This window comes from Orbicella franksi, chromosome 12, assembly GCF_964199315.1.
Source record: "Orbicella franksi chromosome 12, jaOrbFran1.1, whole genome shotgun sequence".
In the NCBI taxonomy this organism is placed as follows: Eukaryota; Metazoa; Cnidaria; class Anthozoa; order Scleractinia; family Merulinidae; genus Orbicella; species Orbicella franksi.
Window position 1 is genome coordinate 10,952,304 of NC_138156.1, and position 19,289 is coordinate 10,971,592.

Here is a 19,289-nt window from a genome sequence, read left to right on the forward strand (position 1 = left end):
AATTTTCCCATCAGTGGCTTAGCATACACTAAAGCTTCAAAAAAGGCTAATCTACGTAATGAAACTGCTATGTGAACGTTTCCATGGATTTTAAGATCATTTTAAGTATTGCAGTGAGTAATAAATTAGGTACTGAGTTTAAATCCTCTTTCTTTATGCATATTTCTAGCTTGTTTTAATGTGCTTTGCAACTTATGTCGAGCTAGGTCTATACGAATATTATTTAAAAAAATTTAAACAGTTAAGCTGTCTTCTTGCGTCTTTCACTGCTTGTCTCACTGCTCTGATCTTCCAACAATACAGGATCGGGTTCAGAGATGAGTTAAAGTAGACCAGAGTCTCTGCAACGAGCCGTGCCACACGATTTTCCATTCCGCTGACAGGGAGCACACAGACAATGCTCCAAGGGGCATAGCAGGCAACTAATGCCAACTGCACCCACGAAACACATGAAACGGAATTTTTGTATCTTGCTATGTTCAGTGAATTCCCTCCTCCGTTCGCTTGGTGTTGAGGGATGTGGTCTCGTACTTGGGCTTCTTGATGTCGTAGTTTGTGGAAGATTCTTGTGTAACAGTAAATAGAAATTACCAGCAAAAGTGGCACGAGAGCAGAGGCTGCTTTGAGGGCGATAGCGCCTCTGAACATGATCATTGACCCAAGGAAAACACCAACTAACCAAACACAAATGATAACTACACGAACTCGCCTTAAAGTTACGACATGTCTGTATCTCAGTCCTAACAACACGGCGAGGAGTCTGTCCACACTAATTGCAGCCGACGTCAAGAGGGATACTCCACAGAGAATCAAACTTGAAACACATCTTGCATCGGAAATAGAACGCCGAGCGTTCACATTCATATTTTTGAAAGTAGCCAACATGTCAGTTACATAGAGTGGTTGCACAAGAATGCCAACTCCAAGATCAGTGATCGTCAGACATCGAAAGAAAAGTTTGTTCGGGGGATAAATGGAAGTGACTCTATGAAGAGCAACAAGGAGCAGAACATTGCCAAGAGATGCGGTGACGGACAGAAAAATGTTCAAAGTTGAGAAAAACTCAATTATGTCCGCTGGTGGTGAGCTGAGTACTTGGTTCAGTTTGCTTGTGAAGTTTCCATCTCCAGTAATGTTCGCCATTCTTCTTTAGTGGTCAGAAAATTGAATTCGCTGTAAAGATCGCCGTGAGTTGACAAAAAGCCTTGGTCAGCTTGCAGCTTAACGTCGGATTAAGAATAAAATATGTGGCTGATAGAACATCCTGTTGTCCCTTAATTATAACAGTTTTATACAACTGTTAATTTATTTTTAGGTTTAAAAGGGTTCAGTGTTAAGTTTATTGGGTTAGAATTTCGAGTTTGCCCGTCTGTCGAGTTTTTACCTTTAAAAATTCATGTCTACGCTCAAAAGTGATAGATATGTCAGTTGTTTGGAATTACCAGTCAATCCTGTTCTAGCTCATGGATTAAAAATAACAGAATATTGGTAGTTGTTAGATCATGAAAGAAATGAAATTGAAATGCATTTAAAGAGTCAGTGAAAGCCGAGTAGCATCGAATGAGCTTATTGTTCCAATTTCCTCCACAATAGATTTTTTAAGAACATCAGTTGTCGCGTTTAACAGGTAAGGGAAATAGGAAAAAGTTTCTAAGGCGGTTAAGTTTTTTCCGCATTCAGTCGGCAGCAATTACTGATCAAAATAACCTTGCATATTGCTTTGCATGTATTCGATAAACTACCTAATTACCACCACCCTAAATAAGGTATTTCCTCGTCTGAAGAAATGACAGCTTTTTCAGATGAAAGCACCTGCAGAGGAAGTTGAAACTAAGTAGAATAAAAACAATTTTTCCAGTTTTAATTTACACGTGTTTTTACTCTGAACATAGTAATATAAATTGTACCAGAAGTTACTAAGCTTCGGATGGCTTAAACTCCCTAAATTTTGTAGCAAATCTCTATTTCCACCCTCAGGACTAAAATAAATTCTTCAATCAATTACGGATTATGACATAGTTGTATGCATATTGAAGGCGAAGTGGTCTTGTTGTTAGAGGCGGGGGGGGGGGGGGATTGGACATGGGGGTCAGAACCTCCCGCCTCCCGTACCCTGCTCCCCCACTTCCCGTACCTTTATATTATCTCCCGACTTTTGCCCTTGTCTGTCTTGCTCCCCTCTCCTGTAAATAAGGAGACTGAAAACGCATCCTTGTTATTTAGCTGCGCAATCGTCTTACTCCTCCTACTCACGTCTTTTAAAAGCCTAAGCGACAGCATTTCATAACCCATCACGTAACCACCGTAAAAAGGTTTCCAATTTTACCCGGAAGTAAGCGTCAGTTTTTTAGCCAAGGGCGAATTTTTGTTTTTTCTGCCGGCCCAGAAGTCTCAAAACAGGCTAAATGTAAGTCAAATAACATTTTAGGTTCTTGTTTTTAAAAGCATTTTAACCCTTTTAAAATAGATGATTCCCTCCTTCTTAGAACTCCTGCTTCCTGCCCTTTCCTCTCTTGCCTCCCGCCCCCTATTCTCCCGGTTCCCACCCCCTGCCCCCCCCCCTCCAACTCTTAGCGCTTTCTAACACAAGCCGCGCCGATTTTCTTGCGTTTGTTGTTTTATTAATTGTGTTACTCTACATATATCTTTCTTTCTAACTTACTTCTTTATTTCATGGCAACAGTCGTTCATCATTTGGTCTTCCCCTCTTCTTCACTCTTCAAGCCATTAATAATTAATTTCCATAATTGTTTGAGCAACGCTCTTCTGAAATTAAAATTTCCGGCTTTCCTTCTATGGAGACCACTATCATCATAAAGTAACACGATATTTATGGTCATATCTTCATCAATAACGGGTATTATCATATTACGAACTCACAAGGTGACCAGCTCCCAATTTGCTTGTCAGCGATTACATGCCCGTTTAGCAAAGCACTGCGCCGCTCAAAGAAGGCATGAGTTCGAACGTAGACTAAACTTTTTAAGTTGCTTACATAATGGTCTTTTATGTACTAAATCATATTTACCCAGGCAGTGAGGCCTGGGTTTAAATTTCGACACCGTTTTTCAGACACCAATCGCCGTCTGGTCTCTCAAGCGCATGCGTCACCCCTGCATGCGTACAGCACATGGAATTTAGAGAAGTTGCCGTCGTGAAAAGTTAGCACGGATTCCTTGACTTCTAGGGCGATGAAATCACATACAAACGAACACACCGTTCGCGGTAGACCAACACTAAAGGACTTTTTAAGCGTTTTCGCAACAGGTCGGTCTGCAAGCCTTACGAGAGATCAATTTACGAGCGAACATTTTGAGTGGATTTACCAAGAATCATGTTATACCAAAGGAGTCATCAACCGGGGCTATCAACTCTTCAACTTGATGAAAAGCATCTTCAGAAGCGTCATCGTATTTTTAGACGTGATCGTGAACCAAGTAGAATCCCAGTACGAACTCAAGAACTTCTGAGCAACAAGAGCAGAGAGGTTAGAGAATTTGTTTACGAATGTATCTGTTCGAGTACACCTAAGTAAAACGCTCTGAGAAACTTCGTAAAGTATAATAAAGATAAAATCTCGAACTAAACGATATTCTCTCGTTATTTTCTTGTAACAGAGTTATGTGTCTTTATAACAGTGAAACCCATGTAGCGAATTATTGTACATTTAAGCTGAAAGAAACTAATATATGTTGACCCCAGCAAAACAATTCTTGGCTTGCACTGTCACGCAATCCTGACACAATAAAAAATTATTTGAAAACCATTTAGTGGATAAAATCAAGAAATTTTGATGTTATAGGAGGTTAATAAAGATGACACTTCTCTAATTTTAAAGTCTGTTTTTTTTCCCAAGCTCAGATATTCGTCAAAATATTTTGCACAAATTTACAGAGCCCAGTATGGAGCCGCCATGTTGGTGTACCTCCGTGGTACGCCAACTTTGCGACCGGAAAATAGTGTAAACATCTGAAACTTACTTTGGCTATCTAGGCGACTGATTATCTGTACTGAACAAACAAGCATTTACATAAGCACTTTTCTTAATGCTTTAACTTCTGAATGGGCTAAACATCTCGAGATAAGTATATGTTTTTTGACAAACGTGTTCGTAGATCTATGTCACGCACCGCCATAACTCTGAAATTCAAAATGTCTCGCTTGCTTGAGAAACGCAAATAACAACGACAAAGGCTAAGGAAAATGACTGAAACGTTTATAGGCTGATATAAAGACCTTGACTCATTTCTTGCCTTATAGACCTGCAAACGAGTAATAAGCTATTAGTCGATTCCAAGAAACGCAATCAAAATCAGAATAGATTGAGCACATCGATTCGTTTGAATTTCGTACGACTTCAAATGCAGAACATTTAGCTCAATTGCAATATAGCTAGTGCTTCTCAGTATAACGACTGCCTGGGTACACGCAGCAAAACGTCTAGTTCTGATAGTTTCCACCATAGCTTTTTTTTTCAGTTCGATGGCCTCAGCTACACATCTGGCAATAGGATGAAGGGGAAATTTTGTCTTTCCCATTTCCCAACAACACATTCCCAAGAACCATTTCATAGCACAGTTCCGCTAAACTATCATTCCAGAATGCGCCAGTCATTTTTTCAATAGCCAACACAACTATATCTATAATTATAACTGTTCTACTGTGCTACATTTCCCGATTGCTTGAGTATAAAGCCCTATCACCGGTGAGTGATAACCAACGCAGCGGTGATTCAATGAATATTTGCTCAAACCGAAGGCGCGCGCGCGGCGAGCAGTCTAGAAAAATTTTATCTCCTTCTTCTATTGCTTTATTTTTTTGCCGTCTTCCACATTCACTTTATGGTTACGTCTTTCATTAAAATTTTTATTTTTATTTCATATGTTTCGCCCTGTACCAGATTCAGATTCGTGATAGTTTTGACACTAAGAAATAAAGGAAAATGACTTAGCAGTATCGCAAGATTCGTAGGTGAGATATAAAATCTTTTTTTAATCGATGTTGTCCTCGGCGTCGCGCCTTGGTTTCTTAAACTCCCTAAATTACTCATCAAAACGACGGCAGGCGAGTAGTACGTGGGAAAAAAAAAATTTCATGCCCTAATAGCGGAGCTTGCCCCATACCCATATAGGAAAGAAAAGGAAACCCATGAATTGATTTTCTCGTGGTTATCATGGCTAGCGGCTCGTGGCTCCAGCTAATAGGTTGACAGATCTAGAGACATGCAGCCTTGGTTTATAGCGTCCTTCTTTGATATTGGACATCCATGTTAGGGTCAATTGACACCTGTCAGAACAAGGTATCCGCTGACCTCTATCACGTGATCATATCGCGAGCTTTAGTCCAGAACTTATCGAGGTCACGTGTTGTTTTTTAGTTGACCGCTGACCGTTGTTTAAGTTGACCGCTGTTGGTTTTCGATTGTATCGCGGGCTCCTGTCAAATTAACTTGTCGTAATCAGGGCTAGGTTGTTCGGAAGACGGTTAAAGCTAACCCAGGATTAAAAGTTAACCGAATTATACATTTTTCCGGTATAAAAATGTTTTTCACTGCTTTTATTTCGTGCAGTTTGAGATTACTCAAACTTAAGGACGTTCGCGCTAATTGTTTCTGCGCATCCTTACTGCACACACAAATTCACACGGCACATCATGCATGAGAGCGCGCGCTAAGTAATAAAATGAAAAGTGATAGGGCAGATGGCCATTGCTATAGCTTTGCCTGGATTTAACGATCTTGGACGTTCGGTGACCCCTACTCTTCTTTCCAGAAACAGATTTCATTTACAATTATCTCCACATTGTCCAAAAATGAACAGAAAGTCGATGTGGGGAGTTTAAAAAATTTCAAGATTTCTGTCCACGGGACATCGAATCCTGCCATCTTGCGGCTGCAAGGCGCGTGAAACTATGGTCGCTAAATGCGAACTTGTTCTTTAAGGAACCCCACCAGTTGACTAAATTCACTTCAAAAGTCCACTTAAACGATATTTGGGGGAGAACATTTCACTTCAAAGCTCTAATTGCAATATTTTTGGGCTTGCAGACATTGTGGCCTTACTCGCTAACGAAGCCCGATTTTTTCAGATTTAGGGTGTTCTTCCGGACATGTTCTCTCCAAAACGAAGTCGGTGACCCCCCAGTTTTTTACATTTCTGACATAACTAACTCATCATCTTACAGTGGTAAAAGTCTCAGAAAGAAAATCAGTGTTGGAAATTTTTTGCGCGAATGTCCTTAAAACAGGAGGCCAAACAATGTACAGAAAACCTCGCCGCAAAGTTACAAAACTCAAATCAAAATTCTCGCTTATCCTGGGTTAGCTTAATTGGGCTTTGAACAAACCGGCCCAGGAGCCACGCTTTTAGGCCTGGCTAAATGTATATATTGTTTTCATGGTCGCCACCTTACTTGCTTTTGAAGTGGAATTACCCCGTTTCACTGAAAAGAAGACGCTCCGAATTTCAGAGGATATGATAAACGAGAATTTGGGTCATTTAGTGGTCTGTATGGGGTTAATTTATCGCTGAAATATTATCCATGATCAAAAAGGAAAAAAAATTAGGTTTTCATTCATACTGATAGCTGGCAATCATTCAAAAAGACTATTAGCTCGAAGAGGGGTGGAGTCTTCCTGAAAATAGGGGTAAATTGTAGCTCCTGGAATGATCGATCAGACGCATCAGGACCCCACCACTACGGTCGGAAACAGTTTACAGCACTTTGCAGCTGTTATACTTCGACAAATCAGTGCTACCGCACTTTCCCTAGGACGTACTGAGCTAGTATATTTTTAACCAGTTTTTCGTTTATTCGCTTTTATTGCATGGGTTACTGTTTTAAAACCTTGTCTATTGTCTTTTATCTCTTTATGGTGGGGCGGGGTTCGACTCCCCGGCGAGGTTGGCGAGCCGGCCTCGTATGAGGATGCTCCCCCTCCTTGGCGGTACTTGTTTTGTCCTTTCATCTATGCCTCTATGGTCGGTGGACATTGCACTGCGTCCATCGTACCGTTTTAAATACAAAAAAACTTGGGAAATTTATCGCCGAATCATAATCTGTCCCAGGCATTGACCGTCGTCTTGCCTGCGAAGTTGAGCTGAGTACAACGTCGCAGGCAAGCAGGCGGTTGTCGGCGATATTTTACGTGAACATCATCTGCGGACGCAATGTATGATGTAACAACTCGATTTTACCCACAATTCCATATTTACAGGTGGAATGGTGGAAAATTGCGGCAATTCGATTTGTATTTCGCGCCAATTTGAGTATGTCGGCGATCCATCGCAGTTGCGCCGGGGATCCACTAGAACAGATCGCCGAACATTATCAGTTGCAACCGGCGACCGCGTCGCAGGTAGGTCGGCGGGATATGAGTATCAGGCTGTACTATGATACAAAAGCCCAATCTTCGGTGAACAAGATTTGGTCGTCTTCATGGCATAATAGGCTACTAAAGCAACAGCACAACCTGTTAAAAACACAGTTAACTTTAGCTTTAAGTACTTACAACTGATAAACGAGCCCCATGACCTTCATTTATCATTAAAGATACAACTTTTCCCAAAGTTTAAAAGCATTTTGTGAAGGATGTTATGAGCCATCTTGAATTTTGATAATTTAAGGTGGCTGTGAACTCCCTCCACAGAGTTTTTCCAGAAGGTGTTTTTTTCATCATACTAATAATTTTAAAAGTATGTCTTGGAAAAAGATGGAAACGCCATCTTAACTTGCATAAGTAGGGTAGGAGTAACTGAGTTGAATTGGAATTGTGCTTTTTCTCTCTCGCTAATTAATTTTGAACAGCCTGGGAACCTTTGTTAACCTTCGGGCTCTGGATGGAGTAGTTGGGTACCTTGATTCATTCTATTTCACATCAGAAAGCCGCGTATTTCATAGAAAACAATGAGAATACAGTGTGAAAAAACCCAAATAGTATGACAGTTTTCCAATCATTTCTGTGCTAACGTAAAACGAGTAATAGCTGTGAAAGTATTCTGCTCTGTTTCAGAGATGGAATGTTTGGATCGAAACAGTGTTTCGTTAAAAAGGGCCCATGGACTTAAAAGCTTCAAACCCGAGAGACGAGATAGTTGATGGTTTCTTTTTAGGGGGGAGGAGGCTGAATCTATGATGGCTCATCTTTCGCTAAAGGTTTTACGTATATCTATGTTATACGTTTGTTTGTCTTAACCTGCAACAAACTGAAGAAAACCTTGTAGAGAAACCTGTTTTTTTTTTTCTGGTTTCTAGTAATACCACTGAAAAAGAGTATTTGTGTATTTCAGTCTTATCTACTTGTTAAAGTTTCCACGTCAGGATTTGAAGATAATTCTGAGTTTTGCAGTGAATAATGAATCAGTTATTTTAAATCCTTTTTCTTTCGGAAATTCTACACTAAGCCATGTTACTTTGTAGTTTTAGGCCCATCCATTCAGCTAATTGTTCAAAACACGATAAAGCTGTCTGATTGTGTCTTTCACTGCTTGCTTGACTTCTCTGATCTTCGAACAATATAGGATCGGGTTTAGAGATGCGTTAAAGTAGACTTGAGTTACTGTAGCCCTCCAAGCCATGTCATATTCTATTCCAGTTGCGATTAGAACGACGAAAATGCCCCACGGAATATAGCAGGTAACTAATGACAACTGCATACACGCATCAATAAACTGACTCTCGTTTATATCTTACTATGTTCAGTGGAATCTCTCCTTCGTTCGCTTGCCCTTAAGGGACTTGGGCTTGTTTATGTCGTAGTTTGAAGAAAATCCTTGTGTAACAGAAAATAGTTCTTACCAGAGAAAGCGTCAAGAGAGCAGCAGAGTTTAATGTAAAGGTGATACCGCTTCCCCAAATTCAGATCGATCTAAGAGAAGCGCCAATAAACCAAAAACAAATTTTAACTACACGAACTCGCCTTAATGTTACGACATGTCTGTATCTCAGTTCCAACAACAGGGCGAGAAGTCTGTCCACACTAATTGCGGTCCAACTTAAAACATTATAAGATTCGTGAACATAGTAAACAATGTTCTCGTTTATCTCAGTTAAACGAAACAGGAGGAAGGTTGCAAAGAGTGGTTGTACAAGAGGTCTAACGCAAACATCGATGACCGCCAGACATCGAAAGAAGACTTTCGTCGGAGAATAAATAGAAGAGACTTTGTAAAGAGCAATCAGGATCAGAACATTTTACAGAGATGCGATGATGGATAGGAAGATGTTCACTGAAGCCAAAAATAATTCAGTTTTACCGAGTGATTGGCTGAAACCGGTTTGGTTCAGTTTGCTTGTGAAGTTCCCATTTCCAGTACTGTTTGGGTGATCGGAAAATTGAAGTCGCTGTAAAGATCGCTATTAGTTCTTACCAGAAACCTCGGTCAGTTTGCAGTTTGCAGTTAGCAGTGATCGTCGGGCTGAGAATTTCACCTGTCGCTAATAACTAAACACATTCATCCAGTTGTCCTGACTTTTAATTAAGTTTTAGGTTCTAATAAGTGTCCGGTGTTTATTGGTTTGATCTTTGTCTGGTGTTTTAGCTTTATTAAGTCATGCTTGTGCTGAAAAACGAAAGATCTGTCAGCTGCTTGTTAGAATTATTAGTCAATATTAGCTCACTTGTAGATTGAAAATTAAAAAAGGAATGCAAGATGTTAGATTATGAAAGAACTGAAGTGGATGTGCTTGTAAGCCTCAAAAGCTGAATAGTTTGGTTTAAACAACGTACACATTTTAAGTTCTGGCTCTGATTCAGTAACAAACAGTGTATTTTTAAAATAACTATTCCACAAACCTCTTGGATGGTGCATCTTTCGCAAAATGTTTTTTCCCTAATCTACAACAAACTAAAGAAGCCTGGTTTAATTCAACCACTATAATCATTGCCTACCTAACTTAACCGTTGTTTTAAAGAGTACTTCGATTTAAAGATACCTTTGAGCATTAACATTAATTCAAATCCTCTTTTTTCACTGTTTTACACTGTGACGTTTTTCTTAGCAACTTATACGGCTAATTATCTAAAACAACAGTCAAGCTGTTTGACTGTGGCCTTCACTGCTTGTCTCACTTCTCCGATCTTCCAACAATACAGGATCGGGTTTAGAGTTGAATTAACGTGGACTAGAGCCGTTGTGATTACCCAAGCCACGTAATTTTCCATTCCGCCAAATACAAATAAAATTGCCAGAAAGACCCATGGACCATAGCAGGCAACTAATGCCAGCTGCACCCACAAAATGCTAGAAACTGACTTTCTATATCTTGCCACGTTCTGTGGAATCCCTCCTCCGTTCGCTCGTCTTTTGGGAACGTTGTTTTGTTGTTGGACTTGTCGATGTCTTAATCTGAGGTGGATCCTTGTGTAGCAGAAAATGGAAGTTACCAGAGAAAGTGCCAAGAAGACAGGGCCTAACATAAAAGTTATATCTATTCTCCATATCCGGATCGATCCAACAAAAACACCAGTGAACCAAAAACAAATAATAGCTTTACGAACTCGCCCTAATGTCACGACATGTCTGTATCTCAGTCCCAACAACAGGGCGAGAAGTCTGTCCACGCTTATTGCGGTCGACGTCAGAACAGATACTGTACACAAGATCCAATTTGAAACTCGAGACACTTCGTAGATATAGTACAGATCATTCTCGCTCGCCTCTGTTATACGAGACAGGTTGACGGTTGCATAGAGTGGCTGTACAAGAAGTCCAACGCAAAGATCAGTGACCGCCAGACATCGAAAGAAAAGTTTGGTCGGAGGATAAATAGAAGAGACTTTATAAAGAGCAATCAGGATCAGAACATTGCCAAGAGATGCGGTGATAGATAGGAAAATGTTCACTGAAGCTAAAAGCAATTCAAGTTTACCGAGCGATGCGCCGAGTGCTTGGTTCAGTTTGCTTGTGAAGTTTCCATCTCCATGAATGTTCACCATTGTTCTTGGATGATCAGATAGTTTAATTTGCTGTAAAAAACGTCGTTAGTTCTGACCAGAAACCTCAGTGAGCTTGCAATTAACGTGGGACTGAAAATTTCACAATGCAGTGATAAGACATTCTTGCAGCTGTCCTTTATAACTGTTTTGCGCGACTGTTAATTAATTTTTCGATTTCGAGAGTCTGGTGTTTATTGGTTTGTTCTTTTAAATTCGCCCGTTGGTATAGTTTTTTCCCGGGGGCGCGCGCGCGGGAGTGGGGGGAGGGGGGGGAGCTCCCTTATATGGGCTATTAAAGTATGTGTGGACCCAAAGAGTATGGTTTTTCAGTCTATTTGGTCATAAACAGGGTATCGATTTTGGCCATTTTGGTCATAAATTAAGAGTATGGCTTTTGCACTCTAGTCTTGAAATGAGCATGTTTATTAGAAGAGGTTAGGTTTTCATCATTATCAATAAGACCATCAACAAAAGCCCCTCATAAATTACGTTTAGGGCAAATGTGCCAGCCGCAACGGTAAGAAATAGGGTATCGAATTTTTTCTCAGGTCATAAATAGGGTAGGGAAAATCACAGATTTTGGTCATAAATAGGGTAAGAGTTTTGGGAAGCGGGCCGCACACCCCCACCAAATTGTTCTAGGAGTACCCCCTGGGAGTTTTTTTTAGCATTATGAAGTCATCTTTGTGCTGAAAAATGAAACATCTGTCAGTTGATTATTGGAATTATTAGTCAACATTGTCTCGCTTGTAGATTGAAAATTAAAAAAAGGGAATGCAAAACGTTAGATTATGAAAGGACTGAAGTGGATGTGCTTGTGAGGAACGAAAGCCGAATGGGTAACAGAAAGGTTAAAGTATAAACAACGTACAGATTTTAAGTTCTGGGTCTGATTCAGGGACAAACGGCGTATTTTTAAAACGACTATTCCACTAACCTAGGGTGGACGACTTTTTAAACTACAAAGAGCAGCTGGAAATGGTTGGTAATCTTTCCAAATAATATAAGCTTATTTTTCAAACATCCCTTTTTACAAACACTTAGAGCTTTTAAGCTTCTAAAATTATTAAAAAAAAGCCTTTGCTGCTTTTTGTAATACATAAGAAGGAAAACAAAAACGGTTTTGTAGCTGGCGAGTACTGTCTATATTCCATCGGCGGTAAATATTTATCGTATAAATTTCCATAACGCCTCACAAATATGTTATGTAGAAATTGCCACCAGCCCGTATAGAAAAAAATGACAGCTGTTTCCGATCAATCGCGGAGGGAGTAAACACTTGAGAACGTGAAAGTTCAATTTTTACCATATTTACTCCGTACAGCGCGAAATTCGTGAATAGATAATGTACTAAGGTCTAAAACTCACTCCATGATTATGTAGAGCACCTTTCAGCATCTTTCCCTGGTCAGCGAAATAGGCCCTTTGCACGATCCAGTCACATGGTACAAAATCACACATGTCGAGACGCAAGTTGCACGGTGGGACTTCCAAAACAAAGGCAGGTCAAGGTGGACTGGTACGAGTTGCTTTGTTTGGAAGTCCCACCGTGCGACTTGCGTCCCAGCATGTGTGATTTTGTTCCATGTTACCGGATCGTGCAAAGGCCTATTCCGCTGACCAGGGTATTTCGCTAGAGGATCGATCATTGTGAACAAAACGGCCGCCGAAGCGATGAGCCGATCTTTCGTATTTGGAGTCAAACAAGTGCTTCCATGCAAATTAGAGACTATTTGGTATGCAACCAAGTTAGGTGTAAAATTGGATCCATCGATAGCTTGGACAACTTGGCCCGTGCTTGTAAAAGTCATCTGACAAAGCGCATGGTTTGCAGTTTTAAGACCTTAGCGATTTGCTTGAGGCCTGCTCTCGTGTGAGTAGTTTATATCCTCTGATTCACGGATTTTTTAGTGTTCTGAAGGAATGCAAATGTTTTTAAGAGCAGCTTCGCCTAAATATCAACTAGACTTGGAAATAGCGAAAAAAATCGAATTTCTTCAAACTCGCCCAGAATGAAGCCCTACGGGCACTAGTTACAAAAACATTGTTTTAAGTTCGATAAATCAAAAAAAAATTTTTTCCGCAATTATTTCGTTTCGATGCTCCAAATCGGCCAAAATCCATCGAAAATGAGCGGCATATTCGGAGGCTCGTAAACTCAAAAGCAAAAATCTTCATTACAAACTGATTGCACGCCGTATTTGTACTTCCTTTCTTGTCTATTTAGAGCTAAATAGATCGTGATTTGATTAGAACTTGAATATTTGACGAATTTTCTAAATTAACGACCCCAAGACAGCTTTACAAGAGGTCTACATTTAACATATTTTCAAATGCTAAAAAGGCGTTCTGGTACACGGCTTTTCTCAAAACGACTAGTTTGGTCTGAAAGAGCATTGTTTCTTCTTCAAATTACTGAAATAAAATTTTTGGTCAACTAAATGCAGCACTTCGTCCTGAAAACGTGACCTTTGACCCAAGCGTAACGAAACCAATTACTGCAAGAAAACCCGGAAGAAAAGCAAACGCTTCGTTATTCTGAAACAATTTCTAGTGATATCTCTCCGAAACCATGATTGCAAGAAACTATTTCCAGATATGAAATCTTACAGGGTCAAAGAAGGAGCTAAAGGGCGCATTTTGACACAATAGCTTTGTTTGCTGAGAATTGAAGTCAATGACCGTTAACGAATTCCAGTGAAATTTACAAACTTGAAGTATGTTAGCCGATACTTACCTGAATATTTATATTTATAGAAGAGTCGTCTTCTAGGATTAACCTTCAAAAGAAGCTGGACCCAGATTTGGAAACCTCTAAAAGAAGAAATGTTTAAAATTCCGTGACCTGCCCGATGCTATAAATTCCATGCACATGCCAACCGCATGTTTGTCGTAAAACCAACTGAACTCCACTGACAGTTTCCATGGGCAACCCCAAAATAAACAATTCCCAAAAATGTAAAGTGAAATTGGCTGTCTTCATGAACAGTTAGATGCTAGAGTCAAGTTCTGTTACCTTTAAAAAGTGCTTGATTTTATTTGTTTGCGTCGACTTTGTTCACTACTCTCACGTTCGAATGCCGCGAATCGGTCACGCCAGAACAGTGGAGACCGTGCAGACTGCAGACACTTGTTTGGGCTTTTCATTGTGACTCCTTCTTTTGGGTCTAGTTACAAAATAGTGTTAAATATATCTGAAAGTTTGTCATTTATCCACAGGCTGCACAAGCGCAGTATTTGACTTTTGATTCAATAGACAAACGCGCACAAGACTTTGTATGGGAAACTTACTCAGTCTGCACGGTCTGTAGTGTTTTGGCGTGACCGATACTACGCAGTATTAGAACGTGACAGTAACGACTGAGTGAACAAAGTAGAATCAAGCATTTTTAAAAGGTAATGGAACTTGACTCCAGCTTCTAACTGTTCATGAAGACAGCCAATTTCACTTTACATTTTTGGGGATTGTTTATTTTGGGATTGCCCATGGAAACTGTCAGTGGAGTTAAGTGAGTTTTACGACAAACATGCGGTCGGCATGTGCATGGAATATAAGCTAATTTATAGCAGCGCGCAGGTCACGGAACATTAAACATTTCTTCTTTTAGAGGTTTCCAAATCTGGATGCAGCTTCTTTTGAAGGTTAATCCAAGAAGACGACTCTTCTATAAATATAAATATTCAGGTAAGTATCGGCTAACATACGTCAAGTTTGCAAATTTCACTGGAATTGACTGCAATTCAATTCTCAGCAAACAAAGTTATTGTGTCAAAATGCGCCCTTTAGCTCCGTCTTTGACCCTGCAAGACTTCATATCTGGAAATAGTTTCTTGCAATCATGGTTTCGGAGAGATATCACTAGAAATTGTTTCAAAATAAAGGAACGTTTGCTTTTCTTCCGGGTTTTCTTGCAGTAATTGGTTTCGTTACGCTTGGGTCAAAGGTCACGTTTTCAGGACGAAGTGCTGCATTTAGTTCGCTATCTCACCGCTCGCGATTTTATTTACCCAAAAATTTTATTTCAGTAATTTGAAGAAGAAACAATGCTCTTTCAGACCAAACTAGTCATTTTGGGAAAAGCCGTGTACCAGAACGCCTTTTTAGCATTTGAAAATAGGCTAAATGTAGACCTCTTGTAAAGCTGTCTTGGGTCGTTAATTTAGAAAATTCGTCAAATATTCAAGTTCTAATCAAATCACGATCTATTTAGCTCTAAATAGACAGGAAAGGAAGTACAAATACGACGTGCAATCAGTTTGTAATGAAGATTTTTGCTTTTGAGTTTACGAGCCTCTGAATATGCCGCTCATTTTCGATGGATTTTGGCCGATTTGGGGCATCGAAACGAAAAAATTGCAGTAAAAAAAAAATTTTGATTTATCGAACTTAAAACGATATTTTTGTAACTAGTGCCCGTAGGGCTTCATTCTGGGCGAGTTTGAAGAAATTCGATTTTTTCGCTATTTCCAAGTCTAGTTGATATTTAGGCGAAGCTGCTCTTAATAACTCAAGTCCTAAGCCTTTTTTTGATCACGCTAATACAAATATTATAAACAAGGGCAAGCTTAAACAAAGCATATTATATACACTGATAGAATCAGTTGAAGGTTTTTCCAAACAACTTTAAAAGGAGGTGTAGTCGAATTCAGTCGGACATTACAAAAATTCTGAACTTAAAACCACTCTTCATGCTAATTCAACGTCTGCACTTGTAATGTAAAGTAATGCAAAGTCTGCAAACGAGCCAAGTAGCCCATCAGGCCGGAGCTTATCCCGGTTTCTGAAGCATGAAGCGACTAGGAATATTTCTACTCCCCCCCCCCCCCCTGGATGGGATGCTACTGCATGGCAGGATTACTCCCAACATTAAATTTTCTGGTACCTATTTGTACACCTGGGTGGCCAGAGGCACTGTGAGACTAGAGTGTCTTTCCTAAGAACACAAAACAAAATGTCCCCGACCAGGGCTCGAACTCGGACCGCTCGATCCGAAGTCGAACACACTAGCCATGAGGCCAGCTCATACTTGTAGCTTTATTAGAATGTTCTCATTATCGTGGCTTAGCACACAAGTAAATTAAAGTTGAAACACTGTTGATGTTTTCCTTTCAAAGGACCGCCTCATGGGTGGTGCATCTTTCGCAAAATGTTGTAAGTTTTTGTTCTTAATCTGCCACAAACTAAAGAAACCTGGTTTAATTCAACCACTATGATCCTTGTCCTAATTTAACCGTTGTTTTGAAGGGTACTTCGATTTAAAGATGCCTTTGAGCATTTGCATTAATTCAAATCTTCTTTTTTTCACTGTTTTTACACTGTGTTGTTTTTCTTTGCAACTTATGCGGCTAATTATCTAAAAAAACAGTCAAGCTGTTTGATTGTGGCCCTCACTGCTTGCCTCACTGCTCCGATCTTCCAACAATACAGGATCGGGTTTAGAGTTGAATTAAAGTGGAGTAGTACCGTTGTGATTATCCAAGCCACGTCATTATCTATTCCGCCAAATACAAATAAAATTGCCAGAAAGACCCATGGACCATAGCAGGCAACTAATGCCAGCTGCACCCACAAAATGCTAGAAACTGACTTTTTGTATCTTGCTATGTTTAGTGGAATCCCTCCTCCATTCGCTCGTCTTTTGGGAACGTTGTTTTGTTGTTGGACTTGTCGATGTCGTAATTTGAAGTGGATCCTTGTGTAGCAGAAAATGGAAGTTACCAGAGAAAGTGCCAAGAAGACAGAACCTAACATAAAAGATATATCTATTCTCCATATCCGGATCGATCCAGCAAAAACACCAGTGAACCAAAAACAAATAATAGCTACACGAACTCGCCTTAAAGTTACGACATGTTTGTATCTTAGTCCCAGCAATAGGGCGAGAAGTCTGTCCACGCTTATTGCGGTCGACGTCAAGACAGATACTGCACACAAAATCCAATTTGAAACTCGAGACACTTCGTAGATATAGTACAGATCATTCTTGCTCACCTCTGTTACACGAGACAGGTTGAAGGTTACATAGAGTGGATGTACAATAAGTCCAACGCAAAGATCAGTGACGGCCAGACATCGAAAGAAAAGTTTGGTCGGAGGATGAATAGAAGAGACTTTATGAAGAGCAATAAGGATGAAAGCATTGCCAAGAGATGCGGTGATGGATAGAAAAATGTTTACTGAAGCTATAGGCAATTCAAGTTTACTGAGCGATGCGCCGAGTGTTTGGCTCAGTTTGCTTGTGAAGTTTCCATCTCCATTAATGTTCGCCATTGTCCTTGGATGATCAGATAATTAAAGTTGCTGTAAAGATCACCGTTAATTCTGACCAGAAACCTCGGTTAGCTTGCAATTAACGTCGCACTGAAAATTTCACACGTCGCTGATAAGACACTTAGGCAGTTGTCCTTCATAACTGTTTTGCGCGACTGTTAATTAATTTTTCAATTCCGAGGGTCTGGTGTTTATTGGTTTGTTCTTTTAAATTCGCCTGTTGGTTTAGTTTTTTTCCCGGGGGGGGGGGGTGGGTACTCCCTTATATGGGCTATATAGGTATTGCGGCCCCAAAGGGTATGGTTTTTTAGCCGATTTGGTCAGAAATAGGATATTGATTTTGGCCATTTTGGTTGTAAATTGAGAGTATGGATTTTGCACTCTAGTCTTGAATTGGGTATGTTTATAAAAGAAGCTACTTTTTCATTATTATCGTTAAGACCATGAACAAAAGCTCTTCATAAATTATGTTTAAGCAAATCTGCCAGCCGTAACGGTAAGAAATAGGGTATCGAATTTTTGCTCAGGTCATAAATAGGGTAGGGAAAATTGCAGATTTTGGTCATAAATAGGGTAAGGGTTTTTGGGAAGCGGGCCGCACACCCCCACCCAATTTTTCTGGGGGTACCCCCCGGGAGATTTTTTTAGCTTTATGAAGTCATCTTTGTGCTGAAATATGAAAGATCTGTCAGTTGATTATTTGAATTATTAGTCAATATTGTCTCACTTGAAGAATGAAAATTGAAAAAAGGGAATACAAGATGTTAGGTAATGAAAGAATCGAAATAGTCGTGCTAGGGTAGGAAGGATCGAAAGGCGAATATGCTGGTTACTTTAAGGTAAAGAACGGGTGCAGTTTAAGTTCTGGCTCTGATTTAGGGACAAACGGCCGGTGTATTTTAGAAACAAGTATTCCACTAACCCTGGGTGGATGATGGTTTAAACTACAAATAGCAGCTGAAACTAGCTGGTCACCTTATCAAATAGCATAGGCCCTTTTTCAAACATCCCTTTTTGCAAACACTTGGGCTTTTAAGCTTTTAAAATTATTAAATAAAAAAGCTTAGCTGTTGTCGGTACAATCGATATGAAGGAAAACAAAAACGGTTCAATTTTGTAGCTCGCAAATATTGTTTATAATCCATCGGCGGTAACTACTCATGATCCTATGAATTTCCATAACGCCTCACTGATATTTAATGTAGAAATTGCCGCCAGCCTAGATGGAAAAAATGACAGCTGTTTCAGATCAAAGCATTCGTGGAGGAAGTAAAAACTTGAGAAAGAGAAAGTTAAATTGTTACCCAGTTTTCCTCGGACAGCGCGAAAATTGTAAGTAGATATTGTACGAAGGTCTAAAACTCATTGGATTATTTTAGTGCATCGCGGTTCAGATCTTTATTTCTAGCCATTGGTTTAAAATAAGTCTTTTATGTTTTCATTGATGACATAACTGAGAAAATTTCTTTATAGTGACTGGCCGGGAACAGCCAATTAACCATTAACTTTATATTTGCACTGTTGTGCAAATTAAATTAATTTGAATCAGGAGCCATAATCGGAGACGAAGACCGTAAGTCTTGGGATCCGCGCGCACCTATGATATGGGACAATTTTCTATTTTTAGAACAAATTGCGCCATCCTGATGTCATATATCCGCGCGGATCCGCGCACGTGTCGGGGGCTCTCGCATGGATGTTGTCACGTTGAGTGATCAAATGGTGAGAGCTGCGAGATTCTCTTGCAGATTTTTCACAGCGATGGCAGGGAATAAGGCAGGGAATAAGAACCAGGACTCTTATATGTAGTTTTATGCTCTGAGCTAATGGAAAAGTTGAGTTTTTTTTTTCGCGCCGTCAATGAATAATATCTGCTCGCGCTAGTTGTACGCGTAAGTTTTTCGTTTGTTCTGTGAAGAAAAGTTATGTAAGAAAACTGTTTACTCTGGTATCGAGTTGATTTGTGAGTTTCCCCAAAAATGCTTAATCATAACCAAACCCCTGTTTTTGATAGTTTCTTATGGTTTCTGTCTGTTTGGCGAGTTTGCAAAAGTTTTTGAAAGGAAAGTCTGACGCGTACAT

The 19,289-nt window shown here is 39.9% G+C and overlaps 3 protein-coding genes across 3 annotated transcripts; all 3 read right to left on the minus strand.

Moving 5' to 3' along the window:
• LOC145464316 (adenosine receptor A3-like) lies at positions 1–1,501 on the minus strand. The gene has a single exon (XM_081448161.1). It carries the CDS (start codon positions 1,141–1,143, stop codon positions 220–222), a length of 924 nt encoding a protein of 307 aa, XP_081304287.1. The 5' UTR covers positions 1,144–1,501; the 3' UTR covers positions 1–219.
• An 8,408-nt stretch (positions 1,502–9,909) lies between these two features.
• On the minus strand, positions 9,910–11,115 carry LOC145464217 (adenosine receptor A1-like). Its single transcript, XM_081448033.1, has one exon. It carries the CDS (start codon positions 10,934–10,936, stop codon positions 10,016–10,018), a length of 921 nt encoding a protein of 306 aa, XP_081304159.1. The 5' UTR covers positions 10,937–11,115; the 3' UTR covers positions 9,910–10,015.
• A 4,005-nt stretch (positions 11,116–15,120) lies between these two features.
• LOC145464088 (melanocortin receptor 4-like) lies at positions 15,121–17,354 on the minus strand. The gene has a single exon (XM_081447903.1). The coding sequence runs from the start codon at positions 17,205–17,207 to the stop codon at positions 16,287–16,289; it is 921 nt and encodes a 306-aa protein (XP_081304029.1). The 5' UTR covers positions 17,208–17,354; the 3' UTR covers positions 15,121–16,286.
• Between the last annotated feature and the right edge of the window lie 1,935 nt (positions 17,355–19,289).